Raw genomic sequence first — 19,525 nt, 5'->3', positions numbered from 1 at the left:
CTTCAACTTAAGAAAAATAAAACTATAAATTCTGTATGGAGGAGATAATGTAGCAATATTTTGATGTAGGATAGTTTATTACCTAAACAGTATGTACAAATTCTAAACATGAAAATAATGAGTAAAAGAAACCAGACTCTATTTACATTTACATTTTTTTACAAATTATTTTTTACAAGTAGTGTATTTTTTTTCTCTAAATAACAGGACAGACACATAAGACCAATCTTTTTGTATTACATACATAAATAAATATTGACTTTAAATGAGTGTTATAGGAACATAATTTCTACAGCCAATTTGAGTAACAGAGAAGCTGTTCTGTTACCCCTACTACAATATAATTAAGTAAAAAGGAAAAATTTTACATATAGAGCTCTGTTAATTACTTTGTAAATTGTACCTTACTAATATATTCAGTAGAGGTAACACAGTCGTTACATTTCATGCCCACAACTGAACAATGAGTTTTGGCATGCAAAACCATATATAATCATCAACACCTGCAGGTATTCATTTACATTTTTTTAAATAAAGGGTTTCCTTAATTATTTAAAACTACATGCAACAGCTTATTAGCATCATATTCCTGGTTACAATGCACAAGTTTGCATAACATTATTTTTAGTAATTGGTGTTCACAGGTACTGATCAAAAGGGTAGGAATATACTTGGCACATAGTATAAGAAAATGAATTAATAAATAAGTCAATATCACAACTACATTTACATATACACAAGACAAAATTTTTATTTTATGGTGTTGTACACAGAATTTAGAACTGTCTGGGTCCCATACTTTGTTCTATAAGGCCCTGATTTAAGAGAGTATTCAAGCAAATTTTGACATCCATGCTTTATTCAAGACATCACTAAAGCTCATTCATAACTGCAAAGGTTTACTTCCATCCCACTGACGTCTTTTGTGCACATGAAAGGTTCCTTTTCTCCATACCTTCCTGAATCAGGGCCTGCCTATCTGAAACCCCCTGACTCCAGTTGGGAGCATGGAGATGAAAGTATTGTGGAATAAATTGACTCAGCATTTAGGTTTCTGTACAGTTCTGCTAATGCCAATGGTAAAATTCCCATTCACATTAGCAATGAGTATTTCTTTGATTCTGTGTGTGACCATGCCAAACATTAATGTCAATGTTAGCATTGCCACACCATGTCCTCAGATCTTTCTGAAGCCACTAAGTTGAGGATGTCCAGCATTTCAGAAGTCATGTCTCTTTATTGTCTGTGTGCTATGTTCTTAATGACTATTCAAGATGATACACATAGTAGTACCTCACAAGCTCTGTCTTACTTGAATTTCTTCTGCTCTATAAACAACTCAAAAATGGTCAAAAAAACATATAACAAGAACAAACCATTTTCTTCTTAAACAAAAATCACCAATGAACAAAATAAAAAATCCACTTCACAAAGCAGTTAGCAAAAATGGCATAATCTTATAATTCTCCTTTACGAAATAAAGATAAACAAAATGCATCCTGAAGTCAACTGACGAATCCATCAGAATCGTACATAGTAAATAATACATTAGTGTAAAGGTGCAGTGTATCTAAAAACATCCCAATATCTATATTAACTCTGTAGTACACAAAATCATTAGAGAAAATAAATCTTTAACTAGTGAATTGAGTAGTGAATTACAAATCTATTGCTGAATTAAATGTTTAGTGTGACATAGGCTAGTAAATTAGGACAATACCCTGTACAATTCAGCAAACAAGGCTTTATGAATTAGGCACTAACAACTTCAAATCTGTACTGCTAAATTCAGAGAATAATCAGGAGACCACTCACAGTTGGGAGTTTAACATCCATGCATGAGCTTTGTTGACCTTGTATTTTCATTTTTGATTTGGAGGATGACTTGAAAGGTGAGATTATAAGCTGTTTTGTAGGAGCAAAAAAATAAGTTTACATCTTAGTGGACTCTATATAATACCCTTGTTCAATACAATTCTACTTTATCAACTTTTTTTTTTTTTATTTCCAGAACCTACTTTAAAAGGGAAAACCCCTCCATGTTCTTCAAAAGTACATTGTTACTTTTAAAAGTTGACTGCTTCAAAGAGACAGGCATCAGCAAACAGTAACCATTTTGATTCATTTCAGAAGAATAAGGCTTCTCCTCAGGAACCAAGACTAAGGGTATGATCACTCAGGGCTGCTTACTTCCAGTTTATCTCCAAGCCAGATTTGGCGTAATTGTAATAAAGACTGACATCCATGTTCTATGCTTTACCATGTCACTATGAATGAAACATAATTTCATTAACATTAATCAAGTCACTACAGATTTGCTCCAGCATAAGTAGAAGAGACTGTGAGTGAAAGGTTTGGACAGAAGTTCTCAGAGAAGCCCGAGGTAATTACTTTCCCTGATCTCACTGAGTCCTGCTCTCAGCAAACACCATGGAGATCACTTCTAGCCTTACCAATGCCCTGTGCAACCTAATGCCGAAGCAGTGCTGCACACCGGTCTGATTCAAATTGTGTTTTCTTTGTAAAGACTTCTACACACAAAACATTTCCATCCCGACAAAAGTCTCCGAGACTCTGGCCTTCTGCCAGAATTGAAAGTAAACCTTTGTACTACACATTTTATGAAGAGGAGTTCATCTGTTTATTTGCTAATGTATTTTGGGAAAGGGGAGATGACAGAATGATAAAGGAAGGAACTAAAAGCACCATAGCTTTCAATATTTTTAAAACAACTGTTAAAGGCCCAAACTATGTAGCAATAGAAATTTTCTGGAGAAGTTCTTGGTCACTCAGTGCATATCAAAAAAGACAACAAGCAAAGCAGAAATAGAATGGCAAAAAAGAGCCCTTTAAAACTGAAGGTAGAAAGGTAGGAAAACTGGAATGAGCAAGTGATCAGGAATTAATTCAGTTTCCTTCGTCCCCTGTGGTAACAACCCACGTGAAACAAAAAGCTATAAACTTCAGTATAGACAAAGTGTATTTGAATATTTTGTGAATGCTCTACTACAATAAACATAACTCTGATCCTCAGTTTCAGGTATGTATTGCTTTTCTCCATATTTGCTTTCCACAAAACAGTTTGTCATCAAGAGAAGGAAAATATATTTACCACTATCGTCTGAGCTCCTCTCACGTAATATCTCAGGCAAATATGAAGTACAGGTGAGTCTGTAGCATCTGCTGGTAGAAAAAGTGGCCACCTTGTCAAGTTTGATTACTAAGCATTTGAGCTCCGTTAGCCTCATCATAGGGTGGTTCAGGGAGCAATGGAAACTATGCCAAAGAATGCAGGAGCACTTTGAACATCTTGAACATGAGAAGCTGATTATGAGTATTTGTATGGACGTTTATTGGCAGATACTTTCCACCCTCTTGATAATAAATCCAAGCAGTTTCTGTTTACTATCGAAGGATGTCTCTCTGTGTGGCAAATTATTCTAGACAGTTTATATTGCACAATAAGGCAATATGAATTCCCTTATGGTTAAAAAGGGCACCCTTCTGTCTAAATTTGAAAAATGCATTCAAATAAACTATAAGCCAATGTTTTCCAGATGCCAGAATATTGTCACATAATTCTTTCTGTAAGCAGAATAGCACGCAGCCAATACATCCATCCTTCTGTTCAAAAGATCCACGGGGAAAAGAGATATGTGCATCAAAAGCCAAAGCCAAAAAGTAGTTCTACGGCTACTTGAATAATAAATGTGCCTCAGAATTTCAATTTCTAAAATGTTCATGTTAACTATTCATGTTTTTAGCTAGAAAATTGGTGTTTCTTGTCAAGATATTATTATACCTTGAAATATTACATACCAAAAAATTATAAGTGGGATTTTAAGTCATTCTTCAAGGCCCTATCAATTAATTGTATTAATTGCCATAGATTGTCAACAATTCTATTAACTGCCATTTGTTTCTTTATAAAGGTACATCTTCCCTGTATATTTTTTAGCTATTAACTATGTTAATAGAAGATCTACATGCTAAAACATTACCATTTCAGAACAGATGGTTGATACAAATGTATTGTTATTCTCCTCTGTGGTGGTACTGCAATTATTAATTACTGACTATTTTAGGGTTTCTGCTACCAGTATTTATTTTACTTATGTCCTTATCTCAGACATATGGAGATCTTTAATAGCAAAATACACTAGGGCTTAAACTGGTGACAGGCAGAGCTTTAAGTAAGATAGATCATTTAAAACACGCTGATGAGAACATGGCCTCCAGTGTTCAAAAGTACGTATACATCACAGGACAACCTTGCAAATATTAACACTGAAGTCATTAAGAGAAAAAGCTGTATACACTGCACCGTTTCAAACTACTTTAAACATAGAAATACAAAAACATTATAATGAACACACTTCTGATTTTCTCACAGGTGTTGAGTTGGATGCGATCTTCAGTTTGTTGAATAGTGGTGGTACTGAAATGATACTTGCTGTATATTTCATCCTGGCCTTGGTGCAAATACAATTATGTCATGGCTGAACTACAGAGAAGTAGATACAGATCACACAGGATGGTAACTTCCGCTGGAAAACTGGGTTAATTGCTCCTGTAGATGTGCCTTTTCCTAGCCTCCGTTTGGGAGCTCAGTTTTTCTCTCAGTTATTTGTATAATCATCTGAAACAGTCTAATATTTCTCTGGGGGTGGCTTGTAGTGATGCAGATGATGTTGCTTCAGATGAGGTCCTAAACAAAAGAATAGGAAAATACGCACATATCAAACATTGACTATGTAACACCATTGTTTATCCATACTAAAAAGTCTTTGTGAGGCCTTCAGCTCGCAATCCTTCAGCTTGTAAGTGAGCTGCCTTTGCCAACAACTATGTGCCTGTTAAGTCCAGGCAGCTTTAGTGACTATGAAAGGACAAAAGGATTTAAGCGGATGAATCTTGGACTAATTCATTATATTATTTGTTGAGATTTGCAACATTGAGCTGTACTTTTCAGAAACTTATAAAATGCTGGAAATAGCTGTTAAGAAGTCTGCACTGCTTTAGAAATGTGATCAGACTCTAGCCATGCTGGACTGAATGCATCCAGAAAAATCTAATCCTGAAAGCTAAGCAATCCCAGGCCTAAGTATTACTTAGAGGACAGAACATCTTTGAATCCTAAGTGCTACAGGCATAAGTCAAAGAGCTGTGGTGGAATGAATGGCAAATGTCAGACCACAGAAACAGAGTGAGCGAAAGACTGCATTTGCTTCCATCATTGCTGATGGACAGTTATGGGGGGAAAGCCCCCAGTATTTTCATGCATCTTAAATTCATGGAATGCTACTGGAACTGATAAAGACTCTAGGGGTTGAGCTAACTGTTTACATGCGGAGGACTGAAGTTCTCTAACATGTAACCACATGTCAAAACAGGGTACTACTTACTGTGGGGTGAAAATGGAGGAAGGTCAGGTGTTCGGAATGATTTGATTGTAGCTGGCCCTTCCCCACCAGTCGTCAGCACTTGAACTTCCAAGCGGTACAGCATCGATGGCCTCAGATTGGGCACAGTAAGTACATAATGATCCTAAAAATAAATAAATTACATTAATTCTCAGGGTATCTAAAAATAAAACATAGTTGATCTACTCACACAAAGCAGTGGTTTAAATAGGTTCTCTCACTCTCAGCATCCACAAATTATTTTCTTAGAATTCTGTTAAAAGGATTTAACGTATGCATCACTGTTGAGAGGGTTTGTTCTGAATTTTTTGCTTGCCATTGCCTTTGAGCATACTTTTTTACTGTAAGGTTGTGGTTTCATGTGTAAGAGGTCCAAGTTGTTTCTTAGTGTTCTTGAAAATGGATGATGTGCTCATCACTGAAAAAAATAAAATTTCAACTTCCTAATAATTCTTTCTAGCAAACATGTTCATTATATAAACTTGTTTTTATCTTGGCTCTGTCTGTGAATTCCACTAATTGGCAAATTAATTCACGGCAATTAACAGGTCTGGCCCCCTTCTGCAGCTGGTGAAAATAAGTGTGGCTACACCAATTTCAGTATATTTGTCCCAATTACACCATGAGAATCTGCTCTTCTGTTCTTAATCCCATTTTTGGCATGATGGCCTCAATTTTCACTGCTCCATACCTTGCATGGTCATTTACACCTATGCAAAATAATTTCAGAGTGAGTTTATAAATGGTCCCAAATGGGAATACATCTGACTGAAGACTGAAGGACATTAAGATATCAAAAGTTCTGATTCACCTTATTCCGAGCTGAAAAGGACCAGTCCCGGGAAAGGGAGAGCAGGGCAGTGACGCTGGACACAGCAGGCACGGTGTGCTCAGGCAACCAGCCAGGAGTTTGCAGGGCAAATTCCTCTGGCTGGCACTGCACCCAGCACCGCACGGGGGGCGGACCTAAGTGGGCTGTGGGAATAACTGATAATTTGCTGTTACTGCCAGAGCAGACAGTAAAGGGGAAAGGAGAGAGATAAATGGTGGGGGTAAACATGTAGCTTTACTGCCAAATTAGCACATATTCTGACATGGGGCTGCTCTTAATAGACCTTGCTGAAGCTGTTCCACCTCGTAAAACGTACTGAATGGGTAGGTAGGAGAGAGAGATGAATGCATACTCGCACTCATACACTCACTCTGCCCAATCAGGTGCTCCTCTGGTAGTTGGGACCTGTGGGTTTCAGCCCCCATTCTGTAAATATGAAATTCTTATCAGTCAGAGGCTACCAATGAGAATGAGTGAACGATCCTCACCATAAAATACCCTACATTCTGGTGGTTTCTGAGAGGTAGGAGATACTGTTTCAGCTGAAACCCATTTTCTTAACCAGTTGCCGTAAATAGACAGAGATACATACAGTGACAGATAATTAAATAAAAGGAATCCTCAGGCTCTACAGCAGTGAAAACAGGGAAAACAAAGGTAAAAAATTAAAGCATAACACAATGCAATGGTGTGTTTTAAATAAAACTTTATACATATTTCAGACCTAATTGCACCAAAAGCTTAAAAAGAAAGGAATAGAAACTGAATAAAATATATGCCTGCTCCTGAAAAACAAATATTAAAACTGAAGTGAAAAGTAACATCTCATGGTCTGTAACTTTGCTTATCATTGTGCTAAAGTTGCAGTTTGCAGCCAAAGGTCTGTGACTGAGTAATCACTTCAGGCACTTCAGGTAATCTTGCAACGTGGCTTGCTGAAGAGACCAAGGCTGTATCTGCACCATGCTTCCATTTTGGACTGTGGGTCGAGCTTTGAGTGAATTGGTGCAGATCACACCAAGTCTGTACTATGCTGTAACAAAACAGCTCTGCACACTGCATGGTAGCTTGCCCCATAGTTTTAGAGCATCCACGGTCAACTTTGTTGCTCTCCCCGAGAACAACAGGCTTTGAAACACGGGTGCCCTAGGCTGAGGGCGGTCTGCTAGGAATTAAGACAGAATGGTGAGAACCTTGCCTTGGATTTGTGGAAAATGCGTTGAATGTAACTTGTGTCCAACAAAACATTTTACGCATTCTTTGATGAAACAAAAGTTGTGAAAAGATTTTTCAGCCAGCTCTGCTCCAGACACAATTGCCTTGATCCACTTCCCTGAAGTGAATGGAAAGACTCTGAAAATTGTTAGCTGACTTTGGATCAAGGCCAGATGCTTAAGCCCTTTTGTTGACCTTGGTGTATCTGGCAACAGAGTCTGAATGAAGTGCTCTTCACCTGCCTCTGCCAGGGGAGGAACTGAAATAGCAAAGGCCATCTTAAAGCAAATAGGGGGAAGAATTCAAATTATTAATTCTCACAGTTTCAGTAAACAGTGAAATCTAGTTCTCCTTTAAATTATTTGCCTGTCAGACAATGGTGCATATTGGCAGAGGGAGAAGTGATTTTTATTTTTCTTAGAGCAATGAGTGACTCAAAGAAAGAGAAAACTCTCTTAAATCCATCAACTTGGACACCAAATAATTAGTAAAACCATAGAAACCACCAAGTTGAACAGCTTGATGATCAAAAGAAAATAAGAACTATCTATTGTGACACAGATGATCTTCTCTTCCCTTCAGGCACTTCTGAGACAATGGTTGCTAATTTGACAATTGTGAACATTGAAATGTTTGATGTGTCATCAAGAAGAGTAGCTGTGCTTTGTTTCTCCAGCAAGGAGGAAAAATTAAGCATTTCCTGCTCCAACTTGCCTGAAGAGGCAGAGAACACTATGTGTGACATCTGTATCACCACTAAACATTAAAAATAGGCCACATATGCACACACTTATGAAGCTGCTAGCAAAGGAAAGTAACAAACAACTTACTGCTGGCAGTATCTGTGACTGTGAAATGATGCTGTTTGGTAAGCTGTTCTGCCGACTTTCTGTGGTTACTTCTGCCCAAGTGACTTGAAACCCTGTCATGGGCTGGTGAAGGTCTGCCTTAGATATCTTCCAGGAAAAATGACCAGTGATGTTACCTTCCTGGACAATGAAAGACGCAGATAGATTCTCGGGTTTGGCCAACACTTTGGGTAGAACTGGCACTATAAATTTGGAAAGCAAAAAGATAAGCTAAACTTTGAGACATAATGTTCAATAATGTTCAATTCGTTCCACAAATCAAGGTCAGACAGAGCTCTCTTTCTGGTGTTACCCAGGATCCTGCCAGCTTTTTGCCATTGCATTTTCAGTGTTAACCAAAGCCTATCTTTGGTATATTCTGTTGGCATTTTGTGCAAACTTCAAACTTTGAATCAAATCCTGTCAGCTGCAGGCAACAGAAAGGAAACCCTATGGCATGTAAAGGCATAAGTGCCTCATTCACAGGTAACCATCCTGCTGCTCCTCCATATTTCAGAATACCTGAGCTCTGTTTTTTAATTGTGGGCCCACAAGAAAAAACACAGGATAGCACAGAACTCCCTGATGCAGGCAAAAAGTAAAATTCATGCTCTAAAACTGTAGTCCAAGTTGATAGGGGAACTCTGATTAGGCCGAACATATGCATCAATTGCAGTTGCCCAGGAAAGGTTGTAATGCTGGAAACTGTCAGGAGGGGCAGTCAGGAAATGGCAGTAGTGGCCAGCAGGACTCTGAGGTGACCCACAAACCATGTGAGTACCCTTGGGGACAGTAGGATCTCAAAGTGAGAGGGCCATCCCCTAGCTGAAGAGAGAGGTTTCCAGACTTGGCTGTGCAAAGCCACGGCTGGGCTGACCTGACCTAGTGCTGACAACAGCCCTGCTTCAAGGGGGTGGCTGGACTAGCTGACCCCAGGGGTCCTTACCAACCAACAGCTCCATGATTCTGCAATTTTCCATAACCCTCTAGCTATACCTACCATCGTGGCAACACTGTAAAAGGTAAAGAGTGCCTTTATTTGTTATTTGAGAATAGAATTAACCTCAACAAAATCAAACTGAAAAAGCAGTTTGCATCAGTAGCAAAACATTCAAAAGATGAGTCATGCCAGTATAATTACGCTTACAGTTATCATCTGTCATTATAATGAATATAGCTGGGAAAACGTTCCTCCGTGCAAAAATAAAAACTGTGTAATAACAAATGTCATCATACATTAATAAACAGTCCACTAAAATAATCACCTAATTGACCAAACAGTAATGTGGTAGCCAAAATCTATACTGTTCTGTATTTTAGTTGATTTTTCACATAAGCACTAGTCATATTTTTATTTATTCTTCACTTCCCATTTTAGAATTGCTTTCAAAGACTTTTGTTTTGGTGATTATAAATGCATTTGAAACTATTTGTCTACTTCTCCAGATCATGCCTTACCTCCTTCAGCAGGACAACTAATGTGCTTGTGTTTTTTTTCTTTAAATGCAGAGCAAGGTGGGGTAACAAAGAAAATACTCTCAGCCTTAAAACGACCTTTAGATTTTGCAGGCAAAACAGTTACTTTATATTTGCATGAAAATGACAGGTCTTTCAGAATCATGTAGTTTTCCTAGAAGAGAAACACAAAGATCACATGCTGCAAATAGACCTCTAGAAAAAATAATAAAAATTGAAAAATAAAGTTGGCAGAAGATGAAAAGTTTTCTCCAAGGAAGTATTTTCCTGATATGCTTAATGCATACCAACATGGCTTTTACTCAGAGAACAAAGCAAACATTGCCTATGTTATGATTATTTTCAGTAGCAAAATATATTAGCATGGGATTTGGATATGTCCTTCAATTCTACAGAGTTCTTTCACCACGCTGCATCAGAGCTACTAGCTTCTAACATTTAGAACAGCCTCTCTGATATGATGGCAATGGGGGTAGCAATGTAAGGATGTAAATGCTAATTGAATTAAATAAATATAAGAAAGCTGAGTTCAGCTGCTGTAAATGACAGGCTTCATCAACATTTAACTTTTTAAAAGTTCAGCAAGGCATTATGGATCCATTTTTTTCCACTTTAATACATTAACTACTTCTTCCTTCTTATCAGGAAGAAAAGCTCCACAGCTGAACTACAAAGCACAATTCTCTGTTTAAAGACTGACTGGAGAAGAAAACTTTACACAAACTGTAAGTGTCCTGCTAAAATCTTACTATTGTCTAAAGTACTTTGCAAAATCACAGCCTGAAAGCTTTAGCACAAATCATATATGAGAAAAAGATGTTTGCTCCCCCCTCGCCCCGCCCGGAAGTGTCCAATAATGCCTTAATGGCTAAGGTCAAAAGTCTTACACTGCCTTTTAGATCTTTACTTCCCTTCAAAATCACTACTTTCCAGCGCTCTTCTGCATAACTCCCTCTTTTTCCTAATCCCAAACTGGATTAGTCTAACCTTCACTTGGAAGGTCATTTTCGACAGGACATAGAGATTAGGCTGAGAATGGACTTGACTCCCTGCTTTCCACCTGCTGGGAGAAGTGCTCTAATAGGCTTTACTCCTGCTTGAAATTGTGACAGGACTATTTTGTATTTGTTGTGACAGGACCTAAATGCCTAACACTGCAAACATAAGGCTTTTATCTACCTTGACCTATCATATCTAGTACCAAACCCTTTGTAGCATCAACCTTCTTCTGTTTGGTTCTAATTATTTTCTTCCTCAAAAGAAACAGAGAGTTTCCCAAAGTAGATTAGACCAGTTACTGTAAGATGATCGAGAGGAAACAAATGAACTAATCCCACAATGCATTTGGGCAGATGTACAAAGAGTCTTTCCTGACCTCTAGTGGTAATAAACTTCTTAAATGTTAACTTTCTCGTACCTTCAACATGCATAGCTTGAAATATTGGGACTGATCATAACATTATGTCACAATCATTTTTTTAATCCACCTCTAATATTTGCTTTGCTGACCCCATGAAGCAGTAAATCTTACACATTAACAGCCTTCTGTATGAGAAATGATGTCTTTTGACTTACTCTACTTTTACATGCCATTAACTCCACTGAATACTACTGATCCAACAGTATAGGTCAGGGCAAGAAGGAAAGGTGAATTTGATTTCTTCCATTCTCCATAACCCACTAAATCAATTGTGATGCACCAATCACGCTACTGTGTTGTTCAAATAATGTGTTACAGAGACGGATGACACTAGATTGCCAACAAATTGAGTACAAAGAACTGCCACTGCGATATATATTTGGGCTGACATGTACTTAAGTAGAGTTTTCTCTCTGATACCTGTCTGACTTCCAGATTTAATGTCTAGTACTTTTCACCTACAGTCCTTTTTTCTTATTCTATTATTCTCCTCAGGGTTGTGAAAACCCACCTGCATCTCTAAAAAAAGTTTATTAATGACTATTATTACTGTTCAGTGTTTGCACTGTGCTAGAGTCCTACAGTACTAATTATAGATAAAGCTCCATGTTTTATATGCTGTAGAAATATATAAGTAATTAGCTAAGAAGCTTGTTTGCCTGCTCTTGTTTTCTGAGTAACACAGACAAAAAAAATATGATTTTAGCCTAGTGTGGATTTAAAAAAAAAAAAAACAAACCCCCAAATTGTCCATATGCATCATTTTTATCTTTTGCTGAAGAAGAACATAAAAAAGAAACATTCTTACTTGTCTATGAAACATGGTATAAAGCATACTGTGTTATGTTACAGAACCATCCTTACTCTTGACGCTTAGAAGCTATTCAGAGTCAAGCACAAGGCTGAATGGAGACTTACATAAGTCAGCTCAGTTACTTTCCCAAGTCCTTTGGTGTCATTGTGTGCACAGGACTCCAGTAACCAGTGGACTTGGAATTGATTCATGCTGATATCTAAATGATATTAAAAGAGAGGAAAAGACATATTATAATTATGCTTTCACCATTGCAACTTTTCTGGCTTCTCTAGATAAAAATAGAAGGACTTTTAAGTATTGTAGAGCTGGTAGTTCCTCACTTGTACCTAAGCATCCTTCAACAGAATGGAGAAAATATTATATACTCATGTAATTTAAACTTTATATCAGCTAATGGAGATAACTTTGAAAATAGTGAATTAGTGTTTTCAGATATGTAAGCATATACTGCTTATATTTTTTAAGAAATCAAGCAGTTAAATTAAGCATTAAAAAAAAAAAAATCAATGCTGCTAATTCTACATGTCCTGCAAATGATGGAAATGACTTTGTGTCAACTGCCTGTGACTCTTTATATTGTCAGAGCATTGCAATACTGTTGCTTGGCACTATTTGAGAAATCTGTGCCTGAAGACACGTGAAAATGTCTGTAAATCCCTGAGCTTTCTGCTTTCAGAATATAACATAACACCTGTTCAGTATGTGTCTACATAAAATTTTAGTCTTGACTCTTTGGAGTAATACCAAAGGCTTGAGTTTGCTCCCATTTAAATCAATGACAAAACTTGCTGCAGTATCAATAGTATAAGCTTTCAACCAATTTCCAGCTCTTTTAGCTTCTTGTCTAATACTGACTGCATAAGGAAGTTGTGCTGGGTTTGGCTGCGATAGAGTTAAATTTTCTTCCTAGTAGCAGGCATAATGTTGTGTTTTGGATTTAGTATGAGAAGAATGCTGATAACACACTGATGTTTTAGTTGTTGCTAGGTAGTGCTTACACTGGTCAAGGACTTTTCAGCTTCCCATGCTCTGCCAGGTGCACAAGAAACTGGGAGGGGGCACAGCCAGGACAGCTGACCCAAACTGACCAAAGGGCTATTCCATACCATATGATGTCATGCTCAGTATAGAAACTGGGGGGATTTGGCCAGGGGGCAGTGATTGCTGCTCGGGAACTGGCTGGGTATCGGTCGGCGGGTGGTGAGCAATTGCATTGTGCATCGCTTGCTTTGTATATTATTATTACTTTTATTATTATGTTGTTTTTATTACTACTACTATTTTACTTTATTTTATTTAAATTATTAAACTGTTCTTATCTCAACCCAGGAGTGTTTCTTACTCTTATTCTTCTGATTCTCTCCCCCATCGCACTGGGGCAGGGGAAGCGAGCGAGCGGTTGCGTGGTGCTTAGTTGCTGTCTGGGGTTAAACCATGACAGAAGCAAAACAAAGGGGAATAAAGAATTAGACAAAAGAAGAAAAACTCATCAGGTAGTGCACATACATCCTGTCATTTTTCTGGATTTAGTTCTCCTCTATCTTTATACAAGGGATGCAAAATTATGTCTGTCGTTATTAATTAGCTTGGTATGGCATAGCCACTAACACCAAGTGCCTGATTGTGGGTTTCAGGAGGGAAAACAAATATCTTTGATGCCTTAAGGGCTGATCTGGCATTAGACTGCTATGAGCAATTTAGATGCAGAAGGGAAGGATTGTAAACTAAAGAGAAAATAAGTAGTGTCTGAAACTAGCTCAAATGGTATTCTGGTAAAAAGACTGATTAGAAGGTCCTTGAAATAGATTTTTGCAGCAGCTATCTTCATAACAACATGTACACTAATCATTTGTGTGATTTCTTTAGAAACCCAACTTTTTTTTTTTTTTTCAAAAATAAATCTATAAAGAAATAACTTGCTGCCTTGTGATTGTTCCCTCTCATTTAAAAATAAAGACATGGATGTGCTTTCACTTGCCTCTTAGTTGCTGGACTTTCCCACTTGATGTGCCTATTGGATGAAGACACAAACTCACAGTGCATTTGTAGGTAGGTTTTATTTGATTTTGTCTCTTCCAGTTCACTCAACTATTGCCTATCACCTGCTTGCACCCCTGTCCTGGGACAAAGAAACAAAACACCTAGCTTCTTGGGACCTGAAAAGCTTGTGCTGCTATATTAATCATGCTATATTAAAGACGTACACTCTGTGTCAATTAACCACAGTGCTTCTGTTATTGGTTGTATATTATCTGATAATCACAACTTATTATTTTAAACTATCTGCATGTAAGGTGGACTCCTCTTTATAAAGCTACAAATTGGCTATTTTCACTTATAGTAACTTTCACTTGCAATCCATAAATAAATCACTCTCTTCTTGGTATAGATCATCCAAGCTAATTAAGCCTTGCCATTATCCAGCCATCAAGAACTGCATAAGACACACACCTCAGGTTTGTCACTGAATATCTGTGACACATGGGCAGCTGGGGAAAGGTAAGTCCCAAGCATCAAGAGCTTACAACAGCTCAGCATCCAGATATATCAGTGTAGAGGTTTACTACGCCTTTGTTCAGTAATGTAATTTAAGAGGCTGTAACCCAAGTTATTTGGTATTTCCAGCTCCTGCCACAGTAGAATTCTATTCAGATTTTATTGCAGCTCCACCTCCATTCCTTATATGAGCTTCTGCTCTCAGGCAGTTCTTTTCTTCCTTCCTACTTCTCCTCTCCTGCATCAGCAAATCCTTAGTAACCCATTCGTAAAGAGCTGTGGTTTCTGATAACCTCTCTATTTGAGCTAGAAAATCAGGAAGAGGTTAAAAAAAAAATTGCTATTTCACTTCCTATCAACCTGGACTGTAAATGTAGAATGAAGGTATTTGAGAAACATAATTTCATTTTATTTTTTATTTGAACAAAATGAAGAAATGAATCTTATATTTGATAGTGTTCATATCTGGTATTCCGAAAACAACTTATATTGAAAAGACAGGATTTTCTTTCCTTTCAGTGAGTAGGTAGATAAAGTTATTTCAAAAAGTTTTTTGCATACATATGTAAAAGTACATCAACTGCTATAAACTGGAATGCATCAGGACAGCATCAGCTAAGTTTATCCAAAACTTTTCATTGAACAGGCTTTTTAGATTTCCCTAACCTTTTATTTTCAAGACTAAAACTTCTTCAATTCTCATCTCCACTTTTGTGATTGCTGTTATCTAAAAGATTTGAACACAAGTATGTTAATTGATTTTTGTTAAAAAGAAGAATGTAAAAACAATTGACAATAATAAAAACAATTTTCTCCTTTTAAAAAATCTGTCTTATCAGGGTCTAAAGCCTAAGTAATTTGAGTTTCAAAACTGACATATAACAGGGAAGTAGTTCCTACTTGAGACAGAAACTTTTTTAAAAATAGGGAAAGGTGGGACATTTTGTGAGTAAATAAAGCTAGAAGCATGAAAAACTCAAAGTGTATGTGCATGCATGAAGTATGCACATTAAATAACAAGACTGGTTTAGAAATTATCTTTAATTTTTTTAAAAGCAAAAGGAGACAAGATGTATGGAACAATCTAAAAAGCCACATGAGAGACTTAAAAAAAAAATGAAAATATGCATTTGTTTTATAATAGAGCTCATGGCTCTAGAGTTGCCTTTTTATGCAACATTATTCATCTGATTTTGTGTTTACAGCACATGCAAAAGAAAAGCTTCTCCCAGCCTTCCTTTCAGCAATATACACTCTTCTAGTGAGATCAGTACTTTAATTTATTTAGATTTTTGTTTTCAGCTGTCCATTACAAACTCAGTGGTAGGTACTGGTCAAGTGATCCAAGCTGCAGTCTAGCTGAATGTCAGCCACTACCACCAAAGCTAATGGTTCTCAATTAAGCCCAGCTGAAGTTAATACATTGTAACCCACAGCCACATCTTTTTCTGAAACGTCATTTGAGTTGCTAATATTAACAGAATATCAAGTATCTAATGGGACTGATTTTGGCCAGTTTTATCAGAAAGCTCTGCTGTGCGTTCTAGAATAGGTACATAACACTGAAAAGAAACTGCTAGCCTCCTTCAGTCCGGTTCCCTGATATTTCAGATGTCATATTATAATGCCTTTTTTTGTATATAATCAATCTTCTTCTTAATAGTTTGGAGTTTTCTTGATTCTGAGCTTCAAATTATAAGTCTTTATAATTTCATCATTCTCATAGTTAGAAAGTATACCATTTAACACTAAAAAGACTGATGTTTGCACAAACAGCAAGCATTCGTCTTTCCCAGAACTTGAAATATTTGTATAGAAACACAACTTGAAGGACATACTAAGTGCTAGCACTCATTTGAGCAATTCTGAGCTTGTGAAATTAGTCAACATAACAATCATTTAAGTAAGAACCCCTTAAAGGACTGTTAGAACAGACAGCTTATTCAAAAAATTATTTTTATTCTCAAACTTCTTTAAAAAGAAAACCAGAACAAATACTTTAAAAATCCCTGTAAAGTTACTGTCATAGACATGACCTTCAGCTGCTCAAGCTAAAGATTTCTTGATGTTTCAGACAGTTGCACAAAACTAATCCTCCCAAATAAACTAATAGCTAATGGTAATTATTTTGGCTATGATTTTTAAAGTAAATTTTCTGAAGTATAAAATGAGTTTCTAGCCTTAAGAAAATATTCCGATACAGACATTACATGAGCATGTTCTTAAAATTCCACATACGCTTAGCTGTTTTACTGAACAAGGGTATGCAGCCAAATTTGTTGGACAGAAACTAGAAATGTATGGATCAGGAGATGCTCTAAATCATGTTGAAAAGATGTCTGTTTTGCCTCCTGTGTTTCACCCAAAAAAGCCTTTAACTCCACATGAGTATCTCCACAAAGCTATCTGTCTCTCGACTGTGTTTATGAAGATGTTCTTTGTCAGACTTATCTTCATTCTTCCCTTCCCCAACATAAACTCTTTAGTTCCATTTAAATTAAAATAAATAAATATATTTCAGATTTTTTTTGAGGAAAATGCACATTTATTCTGTAGCTTTAAGCTGTAAAAGCAGCTCAGAATCCCATTAATGTCAATGCCAAATACATCTGTTCGCCACTTAGAAAAGTTCAGGTTCATATGCACAATTTAAGCATCTTAGACTGAAAAGTTTTGCTTAAAGTCCTGCAACGTATCCTAAGTCATGGCTGCACGATGGTTAGTAGGAATACCCTAGGCCTACATTCTACATTTGCTAAATCTCATCATCTCCCCACAGAATCTGAAGCTCGAGATCCATTCAGAAAAGTCACCCAACACAATGCCAGGTAACTGCAACTTTTCCTAGCTGGAATTTCTGGTTTAAATAGTTCTACAGTTTATTGAAAATAAACTAAATAAAAAAGTAATCTCTTTTCCTCATCTTTGCCAACGGTTTCCACATTTCTGTTCTGCTGTACATTTCCATTACTGCCAGCCATGTGAATAATTTAATCCAATGTGGTTTCTTTCTTTCTACCACATTGCTGAAGACAGGTCCTTTCTTTGCCTCAAGTAATTTTTTTTTTGCTTTATATTACATTTATTGCTGCAGAAGGGTGCCAACTTGACAATCATGAGGAACCGAGGTCTGCTTCATAACTAGAAAACTGGCATAGCACCAGCACCACCAATATGACAACAACCTACTATCACTCCAGGAGACCAGGTAAACAGATTTAAGAGGTGTGTATTTCTTCATATTCCTGCGATCCACAGCAAGAAAATTGCAGCAGACTGTTTTGGGAACTGGGGCTAGTTCTGCCACTGGTTTGCTGGAGGTCTTTAGGCAAAGCACTTCATGGCTCCTTACCTCTGTTCCACCCCTGTCAACTGGTGATAATGATAATGGTCTCTGCTGTAGAAGTATTTCAGCTCTAGAATTGTATAGTATTCTGTTTGATGGATTGTTGGATGATGGGTCTCTACAATTTGGTATAAAAATGCCGATTAATGCCAGCTGTGACAGCACTACTATGCAGGCAACCAAATTACAAAGATTTATTAGAAAGAAAAATCAAATGGGATTTGCTGGAAAACAAGATTTCAGAGCAGACATGTTGAACAACAGCAGCTCAAATTAAGGTTTAATTACAATAAAAATGGCATCAGTAAACACAGTAACATCAAGCTGATTTCTGTATTATGACAAGATTTGAAGTAACTAACAAGCAGTATCTGATAGGTTTTCCCATTAGAATAAAATATGGTAAAAAAAGTAAAGATTATAAAATAAGACATACTTATAGGAAAACCTTACCTGGCAGCATAGAAGTATTAATTTAATATAAATAACAAGCATATGTCGAATTGGTATTTCAGTAAAAAAGGAAATGGTGTTCTGTTTTTTTGTCAAGTTACCTCAGCAAACTGACTCCCTCCAAAATATATACATATCATTAATATGCTAACTGTATGTCAAAAGGAGTTGTTATCAAAGTTTGGAAGATAATTAGCCATATGTAAACCTGCTGTCTTCATTCAAACCTAACCCTTCTTCAAACAGAATGCCATAAGGAGATTGAAATTTCTGTGAAGCTGTTCAGTAAGAAAATTACTGAGAGAATTTGTTCTGCATGTAGCTAAACCTTTGGATTTATTATATATTTTTAAATCTGATATTTCATACAGCAAACTGCAATGATTATTCGTGACTGGCCGCATGGTTTTTGTTTTTCTTCTCATACTGCGCTGTTGATCTTACAAGCTTCTGAGCACTCTGGCCCTGATTCAACAAAGCACTTAACCATGTGAACAGTCTTATTGACTTCAATAGTTAAGAGTAGCTAATGGATCAGGCCAGATAGTTTAGTACCCATGAAGATCAAGACACTAATGACCATACAAACTATAGTTAAAAGATGGTCTTGAACATGTCTTTGATTGTCTTAGACTAATAAGGAAGAAGGAAATAAAGCAAAATTAAGTAATTTCCTTTCTGGATCATGTGTCTTGCAGCATTACTGCTCTAAAAATAGGCTATAGCAAGGGGTAAAGATTTCATTTTTAATATCACAGCACAGGGCAGAATCTGTTCAGGGCACATGAAGTGCATGCCGCAGTATCTACAAGCTTGATTAATTGTTTCTATGGCAAAGTTATAGTACGATTTTGGGGAGCTCTGTATAAATCCTGTCTCAAACAACACACCATCCAGGACAAAAATTATTTATCTCATTGTACTGAATGGTGAAGCTGTGTTATGGTGAATGTAAAAGTAACAATGGTAAATGGTGAAATTCATGATGCCTTGCATAAAGAAAAACATTTTGTCATCTCTGAAGTGCCCAAAGATGTGTGCAAGCCAAAGGCTTCCTGAAGAAATGTTCCTGCCCTATCTTTTCCCAGTATGCAACCCCTGATACATCTTTACAACCGTGGATCTAATACAACACAGCACTGCTTCCAACCCATTATTCTGGCAGAAGGATGAGAGCAGTGTTTGCTCTGCAGCATAAC

The 19,525-nt window shown here is 36.9% G+C and overlaps 1 protein-coding gene across 2 annotated transcripts in view; it reads right to left on the bottom strand.

Annotated features, from left to right (window-relative positions):
* Window positions 1–4,649: 4,649 nt before the first annotated feature.
* ANOS1 (anosmin 1) overlaps window positions 4,650–19,525 on the bottom strand; it is a 147,487-nt gene continuing 132,611 nt past the window's right edge. For both annotated transcript variants that reach the window (XM_075725128.1, XM_075725120.1), the window contains 5 exons: window positions 12,133–12,227; window positions 9,777–9,948; window positions 8,301–8,521; window positions 5,406–5,547; window positions 4,650–4,708 (listed from right to left, as the gene is read on the bottom strand). In XM_075725128.1, the coding sequence (XP_075581243.1) occupies window positions 4,650–4,708; window positions 5,406–5,547; window positions 8,301–8,521; window positions 9,777–9,948; window positions 12,133–12,227 (689 nt within the window). The remainder of the gene's footprint in view (window positions 4,709–5,405; window positions 5,548–8,300; window positions 8,522–9,776; window positions 9,949–12,132; window positions 12,228–19,525) is intronic.

The sequence above is a fragment of the Pelecanus crispus genome, chromosome 1, assembly GCF_030463565.1.
Source record: "Pelecanus crispus isolate bPelCri1 chromosome 1, bPelCri1.pri, whole genome shotgun sequence".
In the NCBI taxonomy this organism is placed as follows: domain Eukaryota; kingdom Metazoa; phylum Chordata; class Aves; order Pelecaniformes; family Pelecanidae; genus Pelecanus; species Pelecanus crispus.
This window is presented reverse-complemented; position numbering and strand designations above follow the sequence as displayed.